Genomic DNA, 24,652 nt, shown 5'->3' with positions numbered 1-24,652 from the left:
TGTGCATGTTCAAGATAGCATGCAAAGGTTGCAGGTCTGCGGAGATCTTGTAAGGGTTGTCGTCGGGAGAAAGGGAGGAGGACCAAAGCGCAGCGTGGTAAGTGTTCGTGATGATGTTTAATAAAAACTCAAAACAATAAATTACAACGTGAATTTACCCGAAACAGTACCGTGTGGCCCAAACACTCACACGGAAACAAACACCCACAAACCAAAAGTGAAACCCAGGCTACCTAAGTATGATTCTCAATCAGGGACAACAATTGACAGCTGCCTCTGATTGAGAACCATACTAGGCCGAACACAAAACCAACATAGAAAAACAAACATAGACTGCCCACCCCAACTCACGCCCTGACCATACTAAAACAAAGACAAAAACAAAGGAACTAAGGTCAGAACGTGACAGTTCTTCACAATAGCTATAATAATCTGTGCAGAATCTCGAACAGCATTGATCACTTGCACTGTGTACTTTCATGTAATCTCAACTGCAATCCAGGTAATTTGGTTGTGCTATGAGATTAACCCATTTAATCCCAAATTTTTCCCAGACATGAAAATATCCAAATCTTGTGTCATTAGTAATCATTTGAAATAATCAATCATATTTTTTAAAAGTTTTCATGGAAAAGTAGGTATAAGGGTGTATTTTATGGCCGTGGGATAATCTGATGTATACTGAATTAACATATTTCTCCTATGCACTCATGAAAATGCTTCTATATCCCAGCCCAGTTATTAACACATTTAAAACTCTGTCACTGGCAGTCCCCAGCATTGCTACTAGAATGCCCCGTCACATTCTAGTGTGACTATTTTACATATCAAAAACCCTTATACAACATGATATGAATATTGAGAGAAAAAACAAAAATCAACAACCATTTCAACATTGTTATTTTAGTGCAACATATATTGAAACATTAATATTGTAACTTTATTGTAACATTTTAACTTGTACTTTAGTGCAATATTCATTGTAACATTGTCATCGTGACATTTTAGTGCAACATTCACTAACAACTGTATAGCAGTCGTGTCATTCATTCACATTGAACATAAAGGTAACATTTAGGATGGAGGTAGCCTGTAGAACATGCATTCAAGTAGAGGCCTACACTGAACAAAATGCAATTATATATATATATATATACATATATATATATATATATTATACACATACATATATACACATACATACACACACACACACACACACACACACACACACACACACATACATATATATATGTATGTATATATATTATAGAGGTAGGCTTCAGGTAGGCTTCAGAACCAAGTGCACGATTAGTTTGTGCATCACTATTTTGAACTACGATCAGTCAGATGCTGTAATACAGTATGTCTTGAATCAATTGATCCTCTTTTCCAAAAACATTTCAGTCATTTTGATTGTCTTTTTCCATTTTTCGTCGACTTTTCTTTTCTTCCTAGAGTCCATTGTATTGCTTCTCCTCACCCTTTATTGACTTTTCTATTTTTCTTTCATTGGCCTTTTCAGCCCTATTTCATTCTCTCTTATCTCCTTTTCTGCTGTCCATGGTATATCTTGAAGCACTCAATGTGCAGTGGCGCTTTGCATTTCTCACATGCATAGGTTGTACGTTTGTCACAATGACAACTTCTCTGGAACCGGTGCATCGTGTTGATTGGCCAGTGATAAGCTTTTTCATATCTTGCCTGATCTTCAATAGTAGCAGCCAGTAGAGATCTCCTTCCGTGGCTCAGTGGTTTCGTGCCAAACATTTGCATAAGAGACTGTGCCACTATCCATGAGAAGGTGAACAGGTTGATGGTCCCTCCCATAACATCTCTGTAAAATAAATGGCTGTTTACAAGTGCACTGTTGAGAGACCATGCAAAGATGGGCCACCACCACTTCTTAGACCTGATGGAAATATGGTATCTTGAAATCTGTAGGTTGTGAAGTTCAACACCACCCATGTGCTCATTGTATCGGTTGATGCATTTTGGTTGTGGGACTTTGTCAAAAGGCACGTCGCTCCTTGTTCTATCTCTTGACAGAGGTCTCACTGTATTTCTCCTCCATGTTTGTTGCCACTGTGACAATGTTATTGTCTTTCTAACGGACCAGCACCTTGTCTCCTTGGGTCAGAACCTCAGAGGTTCCCCGGGGTAACTTCATGAAGTCCTTCTGTGGCTTGAATGGGACATCAAACAGACGATTTTGCCTCATCGTTCCAGAGCTCCCATATCCTCTTTTTGTCATTTCATCGAAGAGTGCAAGCGAAGTGAAGAGGTTGTCATGAAGGATCTTGCAACCTTGAGGCACCTGAGATTTCTCTGCAACACCAAGAACGACACTGGGTCCATGACCCAACCCAGTCTCAGGGAGGAGAGTGTAGGGTGGTGAAGGGTAGGTCATCATCACTGATAATGTTGTTCCTGTCATGATCTGTTTGCATAGGTTCAGCATATACATTCAACAGCCTGGCTGGCAAATGGCCTGTCTCCCCCTCATAATCCATATCTGACCCATCGCTTGTCTGGGCAGTCACCTAGATCCAACATATCCAGAACTTGACTCAAAGTGAAACTAAAAGAAAGAACAGAGTAGAAAGTCAGGTAAAACAAGAACTATGTATGTGTATATCTATGTCTATACCTAGATGCACTGTGTTATCCTGCTGGTCACTATTGTTGCTGTCAACATGTTTACTCATTCTATGACCACACTGAACAAAGTTGAGTAATTGCAAATGCATATATCAATACTAGACACCTTAAAGATGACGTATACCAAAAATCTTTTTCCTATCTGAATGTTAACGTACTTTACTAACCTTTTGTTTGGGAGCTTTAATGCAGCCATCGTCTTCTCATGGTGCAACCAGGAAGTAAACAGCTCTGGTCATGTGACAATTTAAAATAAACATGTAACACTGCACATATTTCATTGAGACTCTTTATTATTTCAATATTTTTTACGGTCACTATTGTAACTGATGGGATAAAATAGGTTAAGCACAATGATTACACATTAAATGTTGTATAAATCCAAAATATCTGACATTGTATTCCCATTTGAACTTTGTTGTGCTTTTAAATGGTTGAAAGTGCAGTGATAACACATTTAGATGACAACTAAATAAAAAACTCATCGTTTTTTCATTGGAATTTAGTTGTGCTTTTAAGATGGTTGAAAGCACAGTAATACATTGGGAATTCAAAATAATTCAGGCTGACTTTTTGAGTGTGTGAATAAAGATTGAAATCTCATTGATCAACATCTAAACCAAATATTACCCACATTTCCACGTTGAAATGATATGGTGTGTCCAGTGGGAAGCATCCTTGTGTTAAATTATGTCTGTGAAAGGAGAGAAGAATCTCTCTCAACAAGCTCCTTGCACCCCCTTTTGTTGATCCTCCTTGCTGCTCCTGTTCACAGTCATTACCCCAGTCATTACCCCAGTCCTCACAGGGAACACTCCTGCATCTCAGGCCCTTACCACCATCTCTCTGGTGAATTCACGGATAATCAATAACATTGCTTGTTCAAACTTGTTTCTTTCACTGTCAGTCCCAATCCCCCGATCTTTAGCTATTGCTTGTCTAGGAACTTTAGCTATTGCATTGTCTAGGAGTGTCAGGTGAATTCAGCACATGGCTCTAATGCATAGATGGTATGTGTGCTATATTTGCCATGTGTGCTTGAGTGTTACAGAAAAATGGCTTCTGCTCTGCTGGACAATCTAAGGCGGCATTATTATTGAGTTATTACATGATAACAAGTCATGGATTTCAACTTTTGAGCACCACGTAGTCTAATGATGATCACCCTATTTTTAATTAAGTTGAACTTGTTTGGTAAAGAAAAACAACAGTTCATGGTGTGGCCAAATGATATGTGCCATTGGTCCAGTGAAGCTTGCTATCGAGGTCTAAAAGGCTCGATTTGACTAAATACCTATCAGACCCCAGTCCGTTCATTTTGTATTACATTAAAGCTTATTTGTCTATAAACGTTTTTTTAAACGGCACCGAGTTCAAATATGTTGCAATTCTTCAAGCAACAACTCACCTGTCCGAATGACTGCAAGAGGAACGCCTTACCTGAGAAGTGATGTCACACAGCAGGAAAGCAAATGTAGGTGTAACCCATTTCCCTCAAAGCAAAAGAACTACACGGAGGTCCAAAGCCGTAGTCGCGATTTGTGCCAATTTTAGTTCAGTTATATAGCTTATCGTTTGAGATACCGATGCTGAAAATAAAGGCATGACTTTATCAACGTTCGGCTGGGCTCTGCAGCTTTTGGGGATCGCGTCCGCCGTGTTCGTTCTATCAGGTAAGTCTGCTTACTCAGTTCCATTACATTACACATAATGGGGAGTTTTGTTAAGAGCCGTGATGGTCGGTCTTAACGATAACAAGCGTCGCATGCGGTAAGGTTTTGGGGAAGCATACGGACATTGTCTTTCATTTCGGATAAATTGTTACACATCCTTATAGGGTTAGATTGAAGACATGGTGGACTACCTGTGCTAATTAACCCTCCTGTTGCGTTCGTTTCATGTTAATTATTTCTGTGTTCCCGGTCCATCCAAAATGACTGCCCCATTATAGCTGATTATACATCCATAATAATACATCCATTACGGGGGGGGGGAGACAGTATTTGCATAGGTCAGACAATAGGGGGAGGGGGCAGTATTTGCATAGGTCAGACAATAGGATCAGCATCAAAAACAAGGAGGACGAGGATCAGGCACTCTTCATATATTTAAAAGGCCTTAAGAGTGCCTTGGTCCTCTTTGTTTTTTTTGGATGGCCAATTAACCCCTTTATCAAGAGCACCTTCAATTTACAAATATCTACTATTGTATTCTAGCAGCACCTCCCTTTGTTCTTTTTTTCTACAATCTGTAGGAGCAGTTTGGTTTGTAATGATATAGCTATAGTTTGGTTTGTAATGCTATAGCTATAGTTTGGTTTGTAATGATATAGCTATAGTTTGGTTTGTAATGATATAGATATAGTTTGGTTTGTAATGATATAGCTATAGTTTGGTTTGTAATGATATAGCTATAGCTTGGTTTGTAATGATATAGCTATAGTTTGGTTTGTAATGATATAGATATAGTTTGGTTTGTAATGATATAGCTATAGCTTGGTTTGTAATGATATAGCTATAGTTTGGTTTGTAATGATATAGCTATAGTTTGGTTTGTAATGATATAGCTATAGTTTGGTTTGTAATGATATAGCTATAGTTTGGTTTGTAATGATATAGCTATAGCTTGGTTTGTAATGATATAGCTATAGTTTGGTTTGTAATGATATAGATATAGTTTGGTTTGTAATGATATAGCTATAGTTTGGTTTGTAATGCTATAGCTATAGTTCGGTTTGTAATGATATAGCTATAGTTTGGTTTGTAATGACATAGCTATAGTTTGGTTTGTAATGATATAGCTATAGTTTGGTTTGTAATGATATAGCTATAGTTTGGTTTGTAATGATATAGCTATAGTTTGGTTTGTAATGATATAGCTATAGTTTGGTTTGTAATGATATAGCTATAGTTTGGTTTGTAATGTTATAGCTATAGTTTGGTTTGTAATGATATAGCTATAGTTTGGTTTGTAATGTTATAGCTATAGTTTGGTTTGCAATGATATAGCTATAGTTTGGTTTGTAATGGTATAGCTATAGTTTGGTTTGTAATGATATAGCTATAGTTTGGTTTGTAATGATATAGCTATAGTTTGGTTTGTAATGATATAGCTATAGTTTGGTTTGTAATGATATAGCTATAGTTTGGTTTGTAATGATATAGCTATAGTTTGGTTTGTAATTATATAGCTATAGTTTGGTTTGTAATGCTATAGCTATAGTTTGGTTTGTAATGATATAGCTATAGTTTGGTTTGTAATGATATAGCTATAGTTTGGTTTGTAATGATATAGCTATAGTTTGGTTTGTAATTATATAGCTATAGTTTGGTTTGTAATGATATAGCTATAGTTTGGTTTGTAATGATATAGCTAGGTAGGCAGAATAATGTTTAGTCAAGCACCCAGAAGTTGTGGCTTACACATATTATCCCAGTGTCAACAGTGACAGCTGGACTGTAATAGCTGTACATGTAACAGCGAGGGATAAACAAGGCTTCCCAGTAACGTCTCCAATGTCAAACAGTCACAATCAGATTATATCTTGGCTACGTTACTAGGTAAGGTTTTTGGGGAAAGCATAAGTCAGACAGATAGAAGGAGAGAGAGAGAGAGAGAGAGAAAGCGCTTGTATGTGTGTGTGTGCTTCAGATAGAGAGGGAGATGAAGAGAGTGATTGTCTAAAGATAAGGACGTTTACGGATACAGCATCACAGATATATGACAGTCTGAACTGTTGAACGACCAGGCCTATGTTTGTTCAGTAGGCCCTAGCTCACAGACGTGGGGCTGGTTAGTCATACAGGAAGTGGAGCCAAGCTGCTGACATCGATCATCTCCCTACACACTCCCTCAGTCATATGAGTCTTTTCTAACACGCTGTGGCAAAAAAAGGATATGAGGTCAGGCTGAGAAAAACTGATCAGTTGTCTTTTCTGTCTACTGAGTAGTAGTCCTACATGACAGTCAGAGAAAAAAGGGACATTGTTTTGTATTCTAAGACTCTGCTTATGTTTTGTACAAATTAATATAGTTTTGATAGAGGTGTGGTTATGTAAAATACCCATGTGGTATAGAACAACCCTGCCTCCCCAACTGATGCCACTCTTCTACCTTAATTCATCAATCCCTTCCTTGGTTGTTGTTCATTCAGAGGGTGTGACACTGACCCTCACCCCTGACCAGGGCACTACTCTCAACATCAGCCAGAGTTCAGAGCGCAGCAGGGGGTCAAAGTGTACGGTATGCACCGGTACAGGCTTGAAGAAGTCCTGCTCCAGGGCTGGAAGTGATTATGTGGTGCTGCTGACAGACCCCAAAGCTGCTGTGAACATGGTGTTCACCTGCACCAAACCAGAGGAAGTCTTTACTGTGGAGGTTGTCAGGGAAATAGGTAAGAACTCTCTATGAAATATATAATGGTGGTGGTTCCATGGTATTTAGAGTGTCCATAGTGTCCTTAGAGTGTCTATAGTTTGTCCACATGGTACAGAAATACAGTGTCATTACAGTATAGGCACATTGTGCACTGTAGTTATATTGCTATTACATAGTGCTTACAAGTGGGATACCTGTGTGCATTTTCATAATAAATAGTCCATATGTCACTGTGTGTGTGATCATACCTGTGTGTGCGTCTCTGTATTGACTTCCTCTAACTCCTACCCTCCTTCCATCAGATTGTACTACAAAGTCCTGTAATGGGGACATCAACCCCATTGAGTCTAGAACCGGTACGCTTCCACTCCAGAACTTCAACCGTACCTTTATCTGGAACCTGAAGGCCCCGGTTCCACGGGCGTTCCATTTGGACTTCACCCAGATGGGGCTGAGACAGATCCTGCCCTCTGAGAGATGTCCAGACCAGCACACGTATACCCTGTTAGCCCTCCAGAGGACAGGGGAGGCTGCCATCGGGACGTACTGCAGGAACGGCAGCGTCTCTGGGGCTCAGGTCTTGAACCAGGGCAGGCTCTCTCTGGAGGTCACTGGAGGACGGGAACTGAACCCCACCATGTTCAACGTGTCTGTTGGAGAGGAAATCAAATGTGAGTTGGTCAGACAGTGGTTTCAGATAACTGACGTAAAATCACATTGTTTTCATTAATATAAATGGATGACTTATGTCTGTATGTTTTTAGTCATGGCCACAGACATGATTTAATGGACCTGGTTAACATTGTATTTTCTGACACTTCATCAACATATCATTGTCCCTCAGCACTTGCTGTCCTCAAAGTGACTTTACCGGAAGGGACGTCATCTTCGGAGTTGCTCTCTCCAAACTACCCGAATAGTTTCCCTGACGATGACCTGATGGAGTGGAAGTTTGTGGTCCCTCCCAAACACAACGCTACGGTTGTCTTCCTGGGTCAGACCCAGCCGCAGTGCCTGAAGAAGGAGCCGGCTGTGGAGTATCACTACGGTAACGGGCGGTTCGCGGTGGTGAAGAAGCTGTCGGACCCCCAGCCGGCCCAACGTCGGGACTCCTTCTCCCTGATCCTAAGGAACTGTGAGATGAACAGGATCGGGGACGGCTCCACTGGTCTCTCCCTCCACTTCAAGGTTTCAGCCAAGAGGAGGAGTCTTCCAGGTCACTACAGGACACTGTGTACAATAAACTAGATGGCTTTAGAAAACTTTTTCCAAAACCCTCCTTGATTATCCCCAGCAATTTGACTGACTTTATCTTTTCCATTACCAGCATGCCTGATTCAACTGGTCAACTAAATCAAGCTCTCGATAACTTGAATCAGGTGTGCTGGTACTGGAATAGGGAAGTGGAATGGCTAGGTGTTCTCCAGGAAAGGTTTGCAAAACACAGCTTTAGTAAAAAAGGAGAGGATGAATAATGTGTGAGTTTGTGGAAAGCCCTGCTCTTTCCCTCTCAATTCCGAACACGTATGAACACAGAAGGCAATCTTTTCCATTCTAGCCATTACATTGAGGCAATCCTCCTATAGCTCCTCCCACTGAGACTCAACTGAAGTCATGGTACCTAGAGTGCATTCGGAAAGTATTCAGACCCCTTCACTTTTGCCACATTTTATTACGTTACAGCCTTATTCTAAAATGGATTAAATCGTTTTCCCCCCCTCATCTATCAACACACAATACCCCATAATGAAAAAGCAAAAACAGGTTTAGGTGATTACAGCCTCGAGTCTTCTTGCTGATCCTCTCAAGTTCTGTCAGGTTGGATGGGGAGCGTCACTGAACAGCTATTTTCAGGTCTCTCCAGAGATGTTCGATCAGGTTCAAGTCCGGGCTCTGGCTAGGCCACTCAAGGATGTTCAGAGACTTGCTCCATTCATCTTTCCCTCAATCTTTACTAGTCTCGCAGTCCCTGCCACTGAAAAACATCACCACAGTATGAGGCTTCCACCACCATGCTTCACCTTAGGGATGGTATTGGCCAGGTGATGAGTGGTGCCTGGTTTCCTCCAGATGTGATGCTTGGCATTCAAGCCAAAGAGTTCAATCTTGGTTTCATCAGACCAGAGAATCTTGTTTCTCATGGTCTGAGAGTCCTTTAGGTGCATTTTGGCAAACTCCAAGCGGGCTGTCATGTGCCTTTTACTGAGGAGTGGCATCCGTCTGGCCACTTTACCATAAAGGCCTGATTGTTGGAGTGCTGCAGAGATGGTTGTCTTTCTGGAAATGTTCTCCCATCTCCACAGAGAAACTCTGGAGCTCTGTCAGAGTGACCATCGGGTTCTTGGTCACCCACCTGACCAAGGCCCTTCCGCCCCGATTGCTCAGTTTGGCTGGGCGGCCAGTTTTAGAAAGAGTCTTGGTGATTTGGTATTTGCTCTGACATGCACTGTCAACTGTGAGACCTTATATAGACAGGTGTGTGCCTTTCCAAATCATGTCCAATCACAATTGAATTTACTACAGCTGGACTCCAATCAAGTTGTAGAAACATCTCAAGGATGATCAATGGAAACAGTATGCACCTGAGCTCAGTTTCGAGTCTCATCGCAAAGGGTCTGAATGCTTATGTAAATAAGGTATTTTTTTCTAAAATGTTTAAATGTACAAACCTGTTTTTGCTTTATCATTATGGGCTATTGTTTGTAGATTGATGAGGAACAAATGTATTGCATACATTTTAGAATAAGGCTGTAACTTAACAAAATTTGGAAAAGATGAAGGGATCTGAATACTTTCCGAATGCACTGTATATTAGCATTTTTTGCTCATCTTGTCCAAATGATCATAAAGTATCAAAGGGATGGGTGACCATCCCTTTAAGGCCAATTGTTGTGTAGTGTCACATGTATTTATATAATGTAGTAGTAGTGGTAATAGCTACTGTAGTTGTACAGATCCAACATATTACAATTCATTATAATAACATGGAGCTTTTAGATCAGCGGTAATTTGACAAACCACTCTGTCTTGTGGTTAATGTTTACAACCACAAAAGGGATTACTGTAGCTTTAATATACAGTTGAAGTCAGAAGTTTACATACACTTAGGTTGGAGTCATTAAAACTCGTTTTTCAACCACTCCACAAATTTCTTGTTAACAAATCTACTTTGTGCATGACACAAGTAATTTTTACAACAATTGTTTACAGATTATTTCACTTATAATTCACTGTATCACAATTCCAGTGGGTCAGAAGTTTACATACACTAAGTTGACTGTGCCTTTAAACAGCTTGGAAAATTCCAGAAAAGGATGTCATGGCTTTAGAAGCTTCTGAAAGGCTAATTAACATACTTTGAGTCAATTGGACATGTACCTGTGGATGTTTTCAAGGCCAACATTCAAACTCAGTGCCTTTTTGCTTGACATCATCAGAAAATCAAAAGAAATCAGACAAGACCTCAGAAAATTGTAGACCTCTAAGTCTGGTTCATCCTTGGGAGCAATTTCCAAATGCCTGAAGGTACCACGTTAATCTGTACAAACAATAGTACGCAAGTATAAACACCATGGGACCACGCAGCCGTCATACAGCTCAGGAAGGAGACGCATTCTGTCTCCTAGAGATTAATGTACTTTGGTGCGAAAAGTGCAAATCAATCCCAGAACAACAGCAAAGGACCTTGTGAAGATGCTGGAGGAAAGAGGTACAAAAGTATCTATATCCACAGTAAAACCAGTCCAATATCGACATAACCTGATATGCCGCTCAGCAAGCAAGAAGCCACTGCTCCAAAACCGCCATAAAATAGCCAGACTACGGTTTGCAACTGCATATGGGGACAAAGATCGTACTTTTTGGAGAAATGTCCTCTGATCTGATGAAACAAAAATGGAACTGTTTGGTCATAATGACCATAGTTATGTTTGACGGGAAAAGGGGGAGGCTTGCAAGCCGAAGAACACCATCCCAACCGTGAAGCACGGGGGTGGCAGCATCATGTTGTGGGGGTTCTTTGCTGCAGGAGGGACTGGTGCACTTCACAAAATAGATGGCATCCTGAGGAAGGAAAATGATGTGGATATATTGAATCTCAAGACATCAGTCAGGAAGTTAATGCTTGGTCACAAATGGGTCTTCCAAATGGACATTGATCCCAAGCATACTTCCAAAGTTGTGGCAAAATGGCTTAAGGACATCAAAGTCAAGGTATTGGAGTGGCCATCACAAAGCCCTGACCTCAGTCCCATAGAAAATTTGTGGGCAGAACTGAAAAAGCGTGTGTGAACAATGAGGCCTACAAACCTGACCCAGTTACACCAGCTCTGTCAGGAGGAATGGGCCAAAATTCACCCTACTTCTTGTGGGAAGCTTGTGGAAGGCCACCCGAAATGTTTAAAGGCAATGCTACCAAATACTAATTGAGTGTATGTAAACTTCTGAAATAAATCATTCTCTCTGCTATTATTCTGACATTTCACATTCTTAAAATAAAGTGGTGATTCTAACTGACCTAAAACAGGGAATATTTACTAGGATTAAATGTCAGGAATTGTGAAAAACTGAGTTGAAATGTATTTGGCTAAGGTGTATGTAAACTTCCGACTTCAACTGTATACAGCTTTTAACATTGCAGATGCCACTGGGGCAGACTTTTGGTATTCTTCTTCCTAAATGTGAAATCCTTGTATTAATTTTGCTGCGTGCCTGCATGAGTTATAGTAAGTTAGTCAGTGGAAGTGGATGTGCAGCTACATGTATATGATTTCTTACTGTGACATACTTTGCAGTGTTGTGCAATGTGGACCTGAGGAAAGAGTGGGGGCTTTCCCTCCATATTGAGAAGACTAACCTCATGTCTGACTGTGAGCTGAAGCTGAACTCTGTCATCCAGAAGAAAATCACTGTTCCCTCAGGGAAGATCTCTCAGCTGTCCTTCCAGGACTGCCCATGTCAGGAGCTGCTACTGACCGCCATCAGAATCATAGGTAACTAAGGCCTAACAAGCAACACTGCTCTGCTCTGAGTTATACAACCATAAGCATTATTATTAACACTATGCTGCTCAGCCAGTCACTAACTTCTCATTGTGTTGGTCTGGCTTGACGTCATAGAAGAATAACATGATATACTTGTTCAACATGTGTGTGAGTGTGGCCTTAAGCCCTAACTAAACAATCACTGCAATTCAATGCTACATTTTTGGCTTCCCTTACACTTGAAACAATATCTGGAGTGTGGTAATTAGGATGAACAAATACTTTGTCCTTCTTGAGATCCTAAGGCACCACAAACTCATGGTATATATTCAACTTTATTTTGGTTTGTATCCTTTACCTCCTCTCCATTTCTCAGAGTGCCGTCAGTGGAGGGGCTGCCAAGCAGCAGCAGCCCCTGTCCCTCTGACGGTGCCCGTCCTGGAGAGGTGTCTTCCCGCCTCCCTGGGCAGTGTCACCTGGATCCTCCGTCCCCCTCAGCATGGCACGGTAGAGCTCCTGCCCACTACTGGCAACCTGAGGCAGTCCCTGCCAGAACAACCCTGCAACGGCTCTGTCACTCTCACCGTGGCCGAGGACGATGACGGCACCACCGTGGGTCAGTTCTGCCCTCAGGGAGCCATACACAAAGTCCAGGTCCACACCAACCTGTCCATCACAGCTTCAGCCTCGACCATGGGAGGCAAAGAGAGGTGGCCATTCTCACATCCTTTACTCAACATCTCCTTCACCAGGGAGATTGCAGGTAACATGTTTTAATTAAAGGTTTAACTGTGTTATTGTGAAGTGGATACATCTAGGAGCAACAACAGCTCAGCGGTAGGCCACACAAGCTTACAGAATGGAACCACAAGAGTACTGAAGCACGTGGCGCATACATTTTTTTGACTGTCCTCGGTTGCAACACTCACTGCCGAGTGAGTTCCAAACTGCCTCTGGAAGCAATGTCAGCACAAGAACAGTTTGTAAGGAGCTTCATGAAATGGGTTTCCATGGCCGAACAGTTGCACACAAGCCTAAGATCACCGTGCGCAATGCCAAGCGTCAGCTAGTGGTGTAAAGCTCACTGCCATTGGACTCTGGAGCAGGGGAAGGCGTTCTCTGGAGTGATGAATCACGCTTCACCATCTGGCAGTCCAATGTATTTTTTTTTTTTTTTTTTTAATGGTTCGGGCTAGGCCCCTTAGTTCCAGTGAAGGGAAATCTTAACGCTACAGCATACAATGGCATTCTAGAGGATTCTGTGCTTCCAAATTTGTGGCAAAGTTTCAGCATGACAATGCCCCGTGCACAAAGTGAGGTCCATACAGAAATGGTTTGTCGAGATCGGTGTGGAAGAACTTGACTAGCCTGCACATAACCCTGACCTCAACTCCATCGAACATGTTTGGGGTGAATTGGAATGCAGACTGCGAGCCAGGCGTAATCGCCCAACATCAGTGCCCAACCTCACTAATACTCTTGTGGCTGAATGGCAGCAAGTCCCTGCAGCAATGTTCCAACATCTAGTGGAAAGCCTTCCCAGAAGAGTGGAGGCTGTTATAGCGACAAAGGGGGGACCAACTCCATATTAATGCCTATGATTTTGGAATGAGATGTTTGGCGAGCGGGTGACCACATACTTTTGGCCATGAAGTTACAACTTTAATTAATTGTTTTACATAAAAGTAGTACTATAACTGCACATATGTTATTATCCCCCTGATGTACACACAGAGAGATACATCTTCACGGTATACCCAATGAAAGGAGTACCAACTCTCCTGGCCACCCCTAGTTGGCCTGTGGGAATGAAGTCCTACTCCACTGTGTCCTGGATCGTCAATGTCCCCTCCAAGCTGGAAGCCCACCTCATGTTCGACAACATCAGCCAGCCCAAGTGCAGCAACCGCCACACGGGCATCAGGTACAAATAGAATAGAATGGGGTACCCCTCTGAGACGTCCTCTCTATGTTTCTTCATTCTAGGGAGTTTTTCTTGGCCACTGTGGTCTTGCTTCTTCCTTGCTTGGTCTTGGGGTCCAGGCCGGATTACTGTAAAGCACTTTATGATGTGCTGTAAATAAATACATTTGATTTGATCAGGGTGCAGATCCTGGGCTCCCTGGAGGAGATGTACAGCCGGCGGGAGGACGAGGAGGCAGGCAGGAAGATCACTGTCTCAGAGAGCTTCTACCTCAACATGTCCAACTGTATGCCTGAGAGAGGAGACTTCAGCATGCTCACACAGATCACACTGCACAAGGATAAGAGTGAGTGACTGACCGTGTGGAGCAGTCATCATGATAAGCAGTGTTGTTCTATCTCCTCTCACTCCCTTCTTCCTCTGGCCCTCTCCATAGGTTGTTTGTTTAAAGTGAATTTGAAATTGCAGTGAAAATCTAACGCTCCATGTTTCTCAGCATTTCTATATACCATTCTAATATTTAGTTCATTCTGGTCTTACTACACTGAGTATACCAAACATTAGGAACACCTTCCTAATATTGAGTTGCACTCCCCCCATTTTGCCCTCAGAACAAACAGAATTCATTGGAGCTTGGACTCACTCATTAGGTAGGATTAGGCAGCTGCCTATGGCGGCAGATTGACGAGGGTGGCATTTTCTGAGGTAAACTGACAATTTTCTCAGCTAAACTGACCAAAAAATGAAAGTTTTTCTCAACCAGTGGCATATGGCCTTTTTTTAGGTGAGCGTTGATGCCACCCTTTGATAAGCAGTGCCCACTTTGTCAAAGGCAAGGGCACAAAATATTCTGCTCTGCACCAACATTCAGTCAAAAAAATGATCTAACATGAATCATGTAGCAGATATAGGCTATGGTAGAAAGAGTATATGGCCTTTTCTGTAGCCTACAGACTGGAGATAAAATGTATGATAATGTAATGAGACGGACACTTTTTACATCATACAGGTTTCTCCCATTAAATAGCCTAACCTAAATGGAGCTCAATCAAATAAAAAATGTGTTGTCATGTTAACATATCCTAAAAACAGGATAGGTCAAAGTTAAATGGACAATATGGAATGGACAATCACAACTGTTTTCCAGGAGTTTCACCCCATTGTCGTGATCAGTGGTTTCAATTTTGTATCTCTCCATTTTTGACAAGCTGATCATAGCAAAAAAGTACTTTTGCATTTCACACTGTGCAAATAGGCTCACGATAACTCCTGATAAAGTTGGTAGCTGATATTCAGAGCTTAAATAGTCAAACTGATTAGTCACAGGAATCCGTACTAATGAAGCAGATGAAACGACCTGTTTGACAAACAGTGGGCCTACCTAGCACATGGATGGGCATTCATACAATTACATTGGGGGCCACATGGTAGGCTACACCCCAGTAAGCACAAGCCGACGTCTTTTGGAAGTTTTTTTTGTGTGTTTTACAAATGTTAGGCGTACCACATGGATGGGCATTCATAGAATTACATTTCAGGCTACACCTCAGCGAGCACGGAAGCATGGACCAACTCCTTTTGGGTGTCATTTTTTGGTGCAGTCCGGATTGGCCTTGATTTACAAATCCATGGACATTGATTTTTGGTCCAATACAGACCAAATCTGTTAGACATTTTTTCTTGCTTACTGGGAGTATTGTAGTTTTGGTCTCGCCTAGGGTGTGTGGTGGAATTATTCTAATCAACGGACTTTTAGATTTCTTCAAAACAATTTAACTTTATTATTTAATTAGTGCAGTAATGGAGTTGGTCAGTAACCACCCTGGAGGTGATCCTTGAGAACTCAACCAGCGGGACTAAGCCACAGCATTTTATAGCAAAGTCCAACCTCCTGGATGTTCATGACATATCACAGATGAGAGAATTTATACAAAGGTACATTGTGCTCTCATGCAACAGACATCATAATTACATCGCAACAGGTTTCTGTCTCAAGGTCGTTTACTGCTTGTTTATACAGAAATACTAATGTAACATAGACACTAGGTCATTCCCTCAAATGATTAAGTTCAGTGTTCATCTGCCATATGGGAGAGAAAAAGGAGATAGGGTCTCCCTGGCACCGACAGACAGGCACAGACAGTAATCATGGGATGGAATGTTGTCTTATCACCAAGCCATCGTAAATCTACTGTCAGCGTTAAAATCTCAGCAGCTCCTCTCAGACACATAGACATAGAGTTCTAGGAACACTACTCTGTTGCCTATTAGATATAACAGACTGTGTGAATGTACTAATATAGGGATACATTCTAATATAAAAGTAATGTGATTAACATGTTGTAATTCTACAACAGGTGGCAGAACGGCAAGGACCGGCCCTGGTTGAGTGAAATTGGCTGGATGTCCTTTGGGTGGTAGACCATTCTTGATAACCATGGGAAATTGTTGAGCTTGAAAAACCCAGCAGCATTGCAGTTCTTGACACAAACTGATGTGCCTGGCACCTACTACTATACCCTGTTCTTACCCAAGGCTTAAAATCCTTCTTTATCCTGCCTGTCTTGTCGCCTTCATCTACACTGATTGAAGTGGATTTAACAAGTGACATCAATAAGGGATCACAGCTGTCACCAGAATTCACCTGGTCAGTCTGTGTCATGGAAAGAGTGTCCCTAATGTTTTGTATATTAAGTGTTATCAGCCTCCGGATTTGAAACATTATTATGTTAGTGAGTGGGTTGATAATGGGATATCAGTGAATATTGACCTGTGTGTGTGTTCCTGTTCCTAAGACCTGCTTCTGACCAGCATTCTGAGTGCGGTGGCAGCTCTGCTGGTTCTCATGGTGGTTGTGTTGGCTGTGGTTTGTGTGGTGATCAAGTAAGTGAGCTACCTTTTCTCTAGTGCTTCATGATAAATGTTGGGATGGTTTCTCAGACAGATTCAACTCCAAGAAGAAAAAGTAGCAGGAGCGTATTCCAAAACAACCACAAGTGCTCTTGCAGAGGAATGGTAATGCAAAAGTTATAACCACAACTAGGTGCTAAGGACACCCTGATGAAGGCCTATGCCAATACGCATTGGTGTATTTTAGTGTTTTAGCCGACGTTGAAGGTTTTTTAACTTTCAAAGTGTCTGGCCTTTGATTTCTATATGCCACTTAGCACATATTTGTGGTTATAATTTTTCCTATTCAACTAGAGATTAATATCCATTGAAAGTGCTTTTTAGTCCAGGATTAGGCTTAATCTGTCTGAGAAACCGTCCTTTTGAGTACATATGGCAACTATGCATTAGAAGCCGACTCGTGACACTCTCCATTCAATAGTTTATTTGATATTTTAAAAAAAATGCATTTCAGTATACACAGACCTTCAGCAGACGCGCATGGGCCTCACTCAGGCCTCCTTTACTATGATATGGAACTGGAGCATTTTATCAGTCATTTCTTCAGCAAAAACTGCTGTAGTGTTCTAATCAAGTTTGATTACGACAATATAGGCTATGCCTCCCTCACGTCCAGATTTTTTTTTACAACTTCAAAATAAAAAAAAGACTGCTTGTAAAGGCATAATATGGACAGGCTCAGGCTGCAGGTCATAGGCCCAGGTCGGGGCGGTCTTCAAGAGTCCTGATATGCAAGGTCAGACCCTGGCGAGTTTCAAAACGTTTCTTACACAAGACAGCAATCCAGTTTCAGTTTGTGATTGCTCTTCCAGCAAAACCTCCTCATCCTCTGTGAAACATACCACAGATGTAACAAGAAAGTGATCCTGTACTTGCAACATGAAAATGTAGATGTTCTTTAAAACTTTCTACAGACTCAAAGGTTCTTCCGCAGATACCACACCGAGATAGCTGTGCATGTCTATGGGCATGAATCACTAGATACGTCACGGTGATAAGGTTTTGCACATATTCTACAATGACTAACAGCATTACTGGAGATAGGGGATTTCAGATGTGACAACAGACATGGAAGCTTGGTCCAGCTTTAGTCTGTGTTCTCTTTGACTTGAGTGGAGGTCCTTCACTCTCCATCCGATCAACACTTTCACCGCTCTCACTCTGAGTTTCAGACCAGTCTGAATTGACTGCAGAGGGGGGCTGAGAGTCACTGAAGAACTCTGTTTTAATCTGTTCAATTTGCGTTGTGGTGCTGGGTAGCTCATCCCTCTCTGTGTTTTCTTCACGTTGGGTTAAAATTTGGTAAAAATGTGAGGACTGATTTGGGTTCTGATTATAGTCACATTTTACTCTGGCAGTAGATATGAAGGCTTCTGTATCAGCAGAATCATCCGTATCATCCGTATCATAATCCATCGCTTGAAGCTGCTCTCGTCCCTGATTGATGACCCATAGGTCCTCCTGTTCCACTTTAATCTGGGAAGGGTCCTCCTGCCCCAGACCAGGACTACAATCCTGCTTGCAGTGCTGCTGCTCAAGGGGAACCTCCTCTTCAGAGATGGAGAGAGTGAGCTGCTGGAGGTCTGTGGGAAAAAGAGCATGACATATTTAGTTAGTACATTGGCTAGTACATTCAAATGCTGAGATGCTGGCTTACAAGAAATGTGTTCTAGCCAGATACATGTAACTTTTGAGCTACACAGTAACCACATTTCCAGACAGTTTTATGAAAGTCATACCATATATATATATAAAAAAACACGATAGCTGTGATGGAAACTTGAAGTTTAGGTACAGTTGTATAAATGCCTACAGATAATATGTTCGTTTGACAGTGTGATCTTTTTGTGTTGGTAAAATCAATTATGCGATAAAAGGCGGTGCAAACGAATGACTTGATGGATGCTTTACAAATAATTATATTATCGCTATTTTCCATAATAATCTCATGTAGACTAGTTTACCCGCACAGCCTGTACGCACAGCCTGTAGTGTAGGCTTTATGCGAGCTGTTGGCTAGAACACACGTGCCATGACCAGAGTAGGCACATTTGCTATTTAACGGGACAGTTTGTGACGAAACTATTGGTAGAGTTGAACATGTGATGAAAACATATTAAACTTTTGATTTTTATTCGGTACATGAAACCTTAAACGAAAAAGTACATTGTGTGCACTACGTCACGTACACCGTTTGGTGGAAACGCTACTGGTGGGGAAAATTCGAATTTTCTTAATGCGGATTTTAGAATGAAAAACGCATGAAAATCTCTCGCCAATTGGATGAAAATTTAGTGATGACTCAAATTGAATTTACCAACATGCATTAGGTATCTGTATAAAATGATGGTTGTTACGGGCTTAGCTAATAAGTAACGCACCTTCAAGTCTCTGTAACCTTATTTCTGGTTTAAGAACAACATCCAGCAGCCTCTGTAGCCGGGCGTTCTCTTCTTCCGAACGGGACACTTTTTCCTTGTACTCTGCTATCGTTCGGTCTTTCTCCTCTTTTGAACGGCATAATTCTTGCTGGTATTCTGCTATCGTTGTTTCAACTGCCCCAAATAGCTCATCGACAGCCTCTTTTAATCGCATGTTAAGCAAAATTCTCAATGATTTTATGTTAGGCAACATTTTGTAGGTAACTAGCTGAGTAGCTGCTAGCAAGTGTTTTTCCTGTTCCACATGCTCTTTTTCGAAACACATTTTTACACCATCACCACCTGCTGGAGTGGAGTGCAACAGTGACGGTGGACTGTTGTGGAGATATTTTTTTTAATTTAACCTTTATTTAACAAGGCTATGTGTATTTTACTTGCACTTTAGGTTGTCTATATTAATATAGCTACACTCCGAGGTATTTTCAATTTCGAAAAATTGTAATAAGGGATTACTTGTTTGACATTGTAGTCACACAAGTGCCACCAGTAAAATGTGTTTTTTTGTTTGTTTATTTGCCTTGTTTGTAACTTGTTTTTTTAAAACATATTTTGTACATTATGCTGCAGCTACTGTCTCTTACGACCGAAAATAACTTCTGGACATCGGGACTGCGATTACTCACCACAGACTGGCAGAATCCTTTTTTTCCTTTAACGAGTCTGACGCGAAAGATATACTGCTTTCTCGGGAACAGGCCCAGATCCCCGTGATTTGCGTGAAGAGGAGGCGGAGAAAAAGGGGACGTAGGACAGGCTGTCTTCTGAGAATTCGTAGGTGATCGAATAAACCCCCACTTCCTTCCATTCTGATAGCAAACATGCAATCTTTGGACAATAAAATGGATGATCTACTTGGAAGATTAAACTACAAATGGGACATTCAAAACTGTATTATGCTTCATGGAGTCGTGACTGAATGATGACACTATCAAAATACACCTGGCTGGTTATACGCGGCACCGGCAGGGTAGAACTGCGGAGTCTGGTACGATAAGGGGCGGCGAACTATGTATTTTTGTAAATGGTGCGCGATTACTAAGGAAGTCTAGAGCTATTGCTCGCCTGAGGTAGAGTGTCTCATGATAGACCACACTATCTACCTAGAGAGTTTTCATCTATATTTTTTGTAGCTGTTTACATAACACCACAGTCAGAGGCTGGCACTAAGACAGCATTGAATGAGCTGTATTCCGGCATAAGCAAACAAGAAAATGCTCACCCAGAGGTGGCGCTCCTAGTAGCTAGGGAAACTTAAATCCATTTTACCAAATTTCTATCAGCATGTTAAATGTTTACAACCAGAGAGGAAAAAAACTCTGGACCACCTTTACTCCACACACAGAGACGCATACAAAGCTCTCCCTCGGCCTCCATTTGGCAAATCTGATCATAATTCCATCCTCCTGATTCATGCTTACAAGCAAAACTGGACTGGAGTATGTTCCGGGATTCCTCCGATGGCATTGAGGCAGGGTAGCCTAGTGGTTAGAGAGTTGGACTAGTAACTAGAAGGTTGCAAGTTCAAACCCCTGAGCTGACAAGGTACAAATCTGTCATTCTGCCCCTGAACAGGCAGTTAACCCACTGTTGCTAGGCCGTCATTGAAAATGAGAATTTGTTCTTAACTGACTTGCCAAGGTAAAATGTAAAAAATTAATTAAATCAGTCAGTCATTGGCTTCATCGATTACATCAGTCATTGGCTTCATCGATAAATGCATTGATGACGTCGACCCCACAGTGACAGTACGTACATACCCCAACCATAAGCCATGGATTACAGGCAACATCCGCACTGAGGTAAAGGCTAGAGCTGCCACTTTCAAGGAGCGGGACTCTAATGCGGAAGCTTATAAGAAATCCTGCAATGCCCTCCAACGAACCATCAAACAGGCAAAGCGTCAATACAGGACTAAGATCGAATCATACTACATCGGCTCTGACGCTCGTTGGCTGTGGCAGGGCTTGCAAACCAAACCACAGACTACAAAGGGAAGCACAGCCGAGAGCTGCCCAGTGACACTAGCCTACAAGACAAGCTAAACTACTTCTATGCTCGCTTCGAAGCAAATAACACTGAAACATGCATGAGAGCACCAGCTGTTCCGGGAAAGACGGTGTGATCACGCTCTCTGTAGCCGATGTGAGTAAGACCTTTAAACAGGTCAACATTCGCAGGGCCAGACAGATTACCAGGATGTGTACTGCGAGCATGCGCTGACCAACTGGCAAATGTCTTCACTTACATTTTCAAACTCTCCCTGTCCGAGTCTGTAATACCAACATGTTTTAAGCAGACCACCATAGAGCCTGTGCCCAAGAACACTAAGTTGAACTGCCTAAATGACTACCGACCCATAGCACTCATGTCTGTAGCCATGAAGTGCTTTGAAAGGCTGATCATGGCTCACATCAACACCATTATCCCAGAAACCCTAGAACCACTTCAATTTGCATACCGCCCCAACAAATCCACAGGTGATGCAATCTCTATTGCACTCAACACCACCCTTTCCCACCTGGACAAAAGGATCACCTATGTGAGAATGCTATTCATAGACTACAGCTCAGCGTTCAACACCATAGTGCCCTCAAAGTTCATCACTAAGCTAAGGACCCTGGGACTAAACCCTCTGCAACTGGATACTGGATACTCCCTGTTCACTCATGACTGCACGGCCAGTCACGACTCCAACACCATCATTACGTTTGCAGATGACAACAGTTGTAGGCCTGATTAACGACAACGATGAGACAGCCTATAGGGCAGAGGTCAGAGACCTGGTGTGGTGCCAGGACAACAACCTCTCCCTCAAAATGATCAAGACAAAGGAGATGATTTTAGACTACAGGAAAAAGAGTACCGAGCAAGCACTCATTTTCATCGAAGGGGCTGCAGTGGAGCAGGTTGAGAGCTTCAAGTTCCTTGGTGTCCACATCACCAACAAACTAACATGGTGCCCCCGCACATTGACTCTGTACCGGTAACCCCCTGTATATAGTCTTGCTATTGTTATTTTACTGCTGCTCTATAATTACTTGTTACTTTTATTTCTTATTCTTATCATTATTTTTTTAAACTGCATTGTCGGTTAGAGGTTCATAAGTAAGCATTTAACTGTACGGTCTACACCTGTTGTATTCGGCGCATGTGACTAATAAAATTTGATTTGATGTGTCATGCTAAGTGCACACATACATAGGGTCTTTATATAATTCTGGGACTTAATAAGTGTGACTATTTAAGACAACATAATTTGCTCTCTTTACAGTAGCCTACCTTGTGTGTCTTGATGTGTTTTGATCTCCCTCCTGTTGAATAGGAAGAAGAAAAGGCAGCTGTCTCACCAAGTGTCCACCTACAACCCCAACGGTACCAGCTTCCTGCCAGGGCACAACGGGAGTTTCCCCAAATCACGAAAAGACAACGAGTCCCACATCTACGCCTCGATCGAGGACACACTTGTATACAGCCATCTCCTGCGAGATGGGGCAGAGATGGGTGTCTATGGAGACCCGGCTGTGGATGTGTACCAGAGCTTTACTGGGCCCACAGAGACTAAGCCCCTCTCTCTGGGGACAGTCTCTGAACATCCAGAGGTGGGCATCTACCAGCCTTTTGTGCCCCCATCCCATTTTGCCCCACCCGTCCCCAATAGACCCTTAAGTCAAGCCCAGCAGCCTATGGTGGACAATGAGCTGTATGGCTCCAGAAGCAATGGTGACACCCCTGCACAGTCTCAACCGAACAATATGAACACAGAGCAGGTGGAGCCAGCGGCTCATGACTGAAAGGGAGTGGACTGTAGGTTGGGGGTATATGCCAAGCACAGTACCATAGCCCTTCTATTCATAGCATGCACAGTACCAGTCAAAAGTTGAGAGACACCTACTCAATCAAAAGTTTTTCTTTATTTTTACTATGTTCTACATTGTATAATAATAGTGAAGACATTAACTATGAAATAACACATATATAATCATGTAGTAACCAAAAAAGTGTTAAACAAATCAAAATATATTTAATATTTGAGATTCTTCAAAGTAGCCACCCTTTGCCTTGATGAAAGCTTTGCACACTCTTGGCATTCTCTCAACCAGTTTCACCTGGAATGAATATAAATTAACAGGTGTGCCTTGTTAAAAGTTAATTTGTGGTATACATTTTCTTAATGCATTTGAGACAATCAGTTGTGTTGTGACAAGGTAGGGGTGGTATCCAGAAGATATCCCTATTTGGTAAAAGACCAAGTCCATATTATGGCAAGAAAAGCTCAAATAAGCGAAAAGAAATGACAGTCCATCATTACTTTAAAACATGAAGGTCAGTCAATCCAGGGAAATTTCAAGAACTTTGAAAGTTTTTTCAAGTGCAGTTGCAAAAACCATCAAGTGCTATGATGAAACTGGTTCTCATAAGGACTGCCAAAGGAAAGGAAGACCCAGAGTTAACTCTGCTGCAGAGGATAAGTTCATCAGCCTCAGAAATCGGTAATTAACTGCACCTCAGATTGCAGCCCAAATAAATAGAGTTCAAGTAACAGACACATCTCAATATCAACTGTTCAGAGGAGACTGCGTGAATCAGGCCTTCATGGTCTAATTGTTGCAAAGAAACCACTACTACAGGACACCAATAAAAAGAAGAGACTTGCTTGGGCCAATAAACAAGAGCAATGGACATTAGGCCGGTGGAAATCTGTCCATTGGTTTAATGAGTACAAATTTGAGATTTTTGGTTCCAACTGCCGTGTCTTTGTTAGACAAGTAGGTGAATGGATTATCTCTGCATGTGTTGTTCCCACCATGAAGCATGGATGAGGTGTGATGGGGTGCATTGCTGTTGACACTGTCAGTGATTTATTTAGAATTCAAGGCACACTTAACCAGTATGGCTACCACAGAATTCTGCAGCGATACGCCATCCTATCTGGTTTGCGCTTAGTGGGTCAATCATTTGTTTTTCAACAGGACAATGACCCAAAACACACCTCCAGGCTATGTAAGGGGTGAGTATGTGCTGCATCAGATGACCTGGCCTGCATAATCACCTGACCTCAACCCAGTTAAGATGGTTTGGGATGAGTTGGACCGCAGAGTGATGGAAAAGCAGCCAACAAGTGCTCAGCATATGTGGGAACTCCTTCAAGACTGTTGGAAAAGCATTCCTCATGAAGCTGGTTGAGAGAATTCCTAGTGTGTGCAAGGCTGTCATCAAGGCAAAGGATGGCTGCATTGAAGAATTTAAAATCTAAAATATATTTTGATTTGTTTAACACGTTTTTCGTTACTACATGATTCCATATGTATTATTTCATAGTTTTGATGTCTTCACTATTATTCTACAATGTAGAAAAT

General features: G+C 41.8%; 2 protein-coding genes and 1 long non-coding RNA gene across 5 annotated transcripts; 1 reads left to right on the top strand and 2 right to left on the bottom strand.

Moving 5' to 3' along the window:
- Positions 1-1,934: 1,934 nt before the first annotated feature.
- LOC112247762 lies at positions 1,935-4,072 on the bottom strand. The gene is made up of 2 exons (XR_002953112.2): positions 2,829-4,072; positions 1,935-2,581 (listed from the first exon to the last, which is right to left on the bottom strand). It is a non-coding gene; the product is annotated as an uncharacterized LOC112247762 (long non-coding RNA).
- Positions 4,073-4,135: 63 nt separating this feature from the next.
- LOC112247751 (CUB domain-containing protein 1) lies at positions 4,136-23,273 on the top strand. Of its 3 annotated transcripts, none has more exons than XM_024416569.2 (10): positions 4,136-4,334; positions 6,815-7,054; positions 7,341-7,709; positions 7,883-8,254; positions 11,832-12,029; positions 12,397-12,783; positions 13,755-13,944; positions 14,124-14,290; positions 16,740-16,827; positions 22,618-23,273. In XM_024416569.2, exons 1-10 carry the CDS (start codon positions 4,265-4,267, stop codon positions 23,084-23,086), a joined length of 2,550 nt encoding a protein of 849 aa, XP_024272337.1. In that variant the 5' UTR covers positions 4,136-4,264; the 3' UTR covers positions 23,087-23,273. The 3 variants fall into 3 exon arrangements, with proteins under 3 accessions (XP_024272337.1, XP_024272339.1, XP_024272338.1); XM_024416570.2 differs by having other exon boundaries at positions 4,205-4,334; positions 6,847-7,054; XM_024416571.2 differs by lacking the exons at positions 16,740-16,827; positions 22,618-23,273 and adding an exon at positions 16,302-16,375.
- On the bottom strand, positions 17,259-19,585 carry LOC112247753. Its single transcript, XM_024416572.2, has 2 exons — positions 19,236-19,585; positions 17,259-18,437 (listed from the first exon to the last, which is right to left on the bottom strand). The coding sequence occupies exons 1-2, from the start codon at positions 19,558-19,560 to the stop codon at positions 17,905-17,907; spliced, it is 858 nt and encodes a 285-aa protein (XP_024272340.1). The 5' UTR covers positions 19,561-19,585; the 3' UTR covers positions 17,259-17,904.
- Positions 23,274-24,652: the final 1,379 nt, after the last annotated feature.

This window comes from Oncorhynchus tshawytscha, linkage group LG23 (assembly GCF_018296145.1).
Source record: "Oncorhynchus tshawytscha isolate Ot180627B linkage group LG23, Otsh_v2.0, whole genome shotgun sequence".
NCBI lineage: Eukaryota > Metazoa > Chordata > Actinopteri > Salmoniformes > Salmonidae > Oncorhynchus > Oncorhynchus tshawytscha.
This window is presented reverse-complemented; position numbering and strand designations above follow the sequence as displayed.

Excerpts from the sequence above, each read along its gene's own strand:
- LOC112247751 (XM_024416569.2), top strand. The coding sequence starts at position 4,265 with ATGACTTTATCAACGTTCGGCTGGGCTCTGCAGCTTTTGGGGATCGCG. Across the intron at positions 4,335-6,814 it reads CGCCGTGTTCGTTCTATCAG|AGGGTGTGACACTGACCCTC; the intron begins GTAAGTCTGCTT and ends TTGTTCATTCAG. Across the intron at positions 7,710-7,882 it reads TGTTGGAGAGGAAATCAAAT|CACTTGCTGTCCTCAAAGTG; the intron begins GTGAGTTGGTCA and ends ATTGTCCCTCAG.
- LOC112247753 (XM_024416572.2), bottom strand. The coding sequence starts at position 19,560 with ATGTGTTTCGAAAAAGAGCATGTGGAACAGGAAAAACACTTGCTAGCA. Across the intron at positions 18,438-19,235 it reads AAGGTTACAGAGACTTGAAG|ACCTCCAGCAGCTCACTCTC; the intron begins GTGCGTTACTTA and ends TTTTTCCCACAG.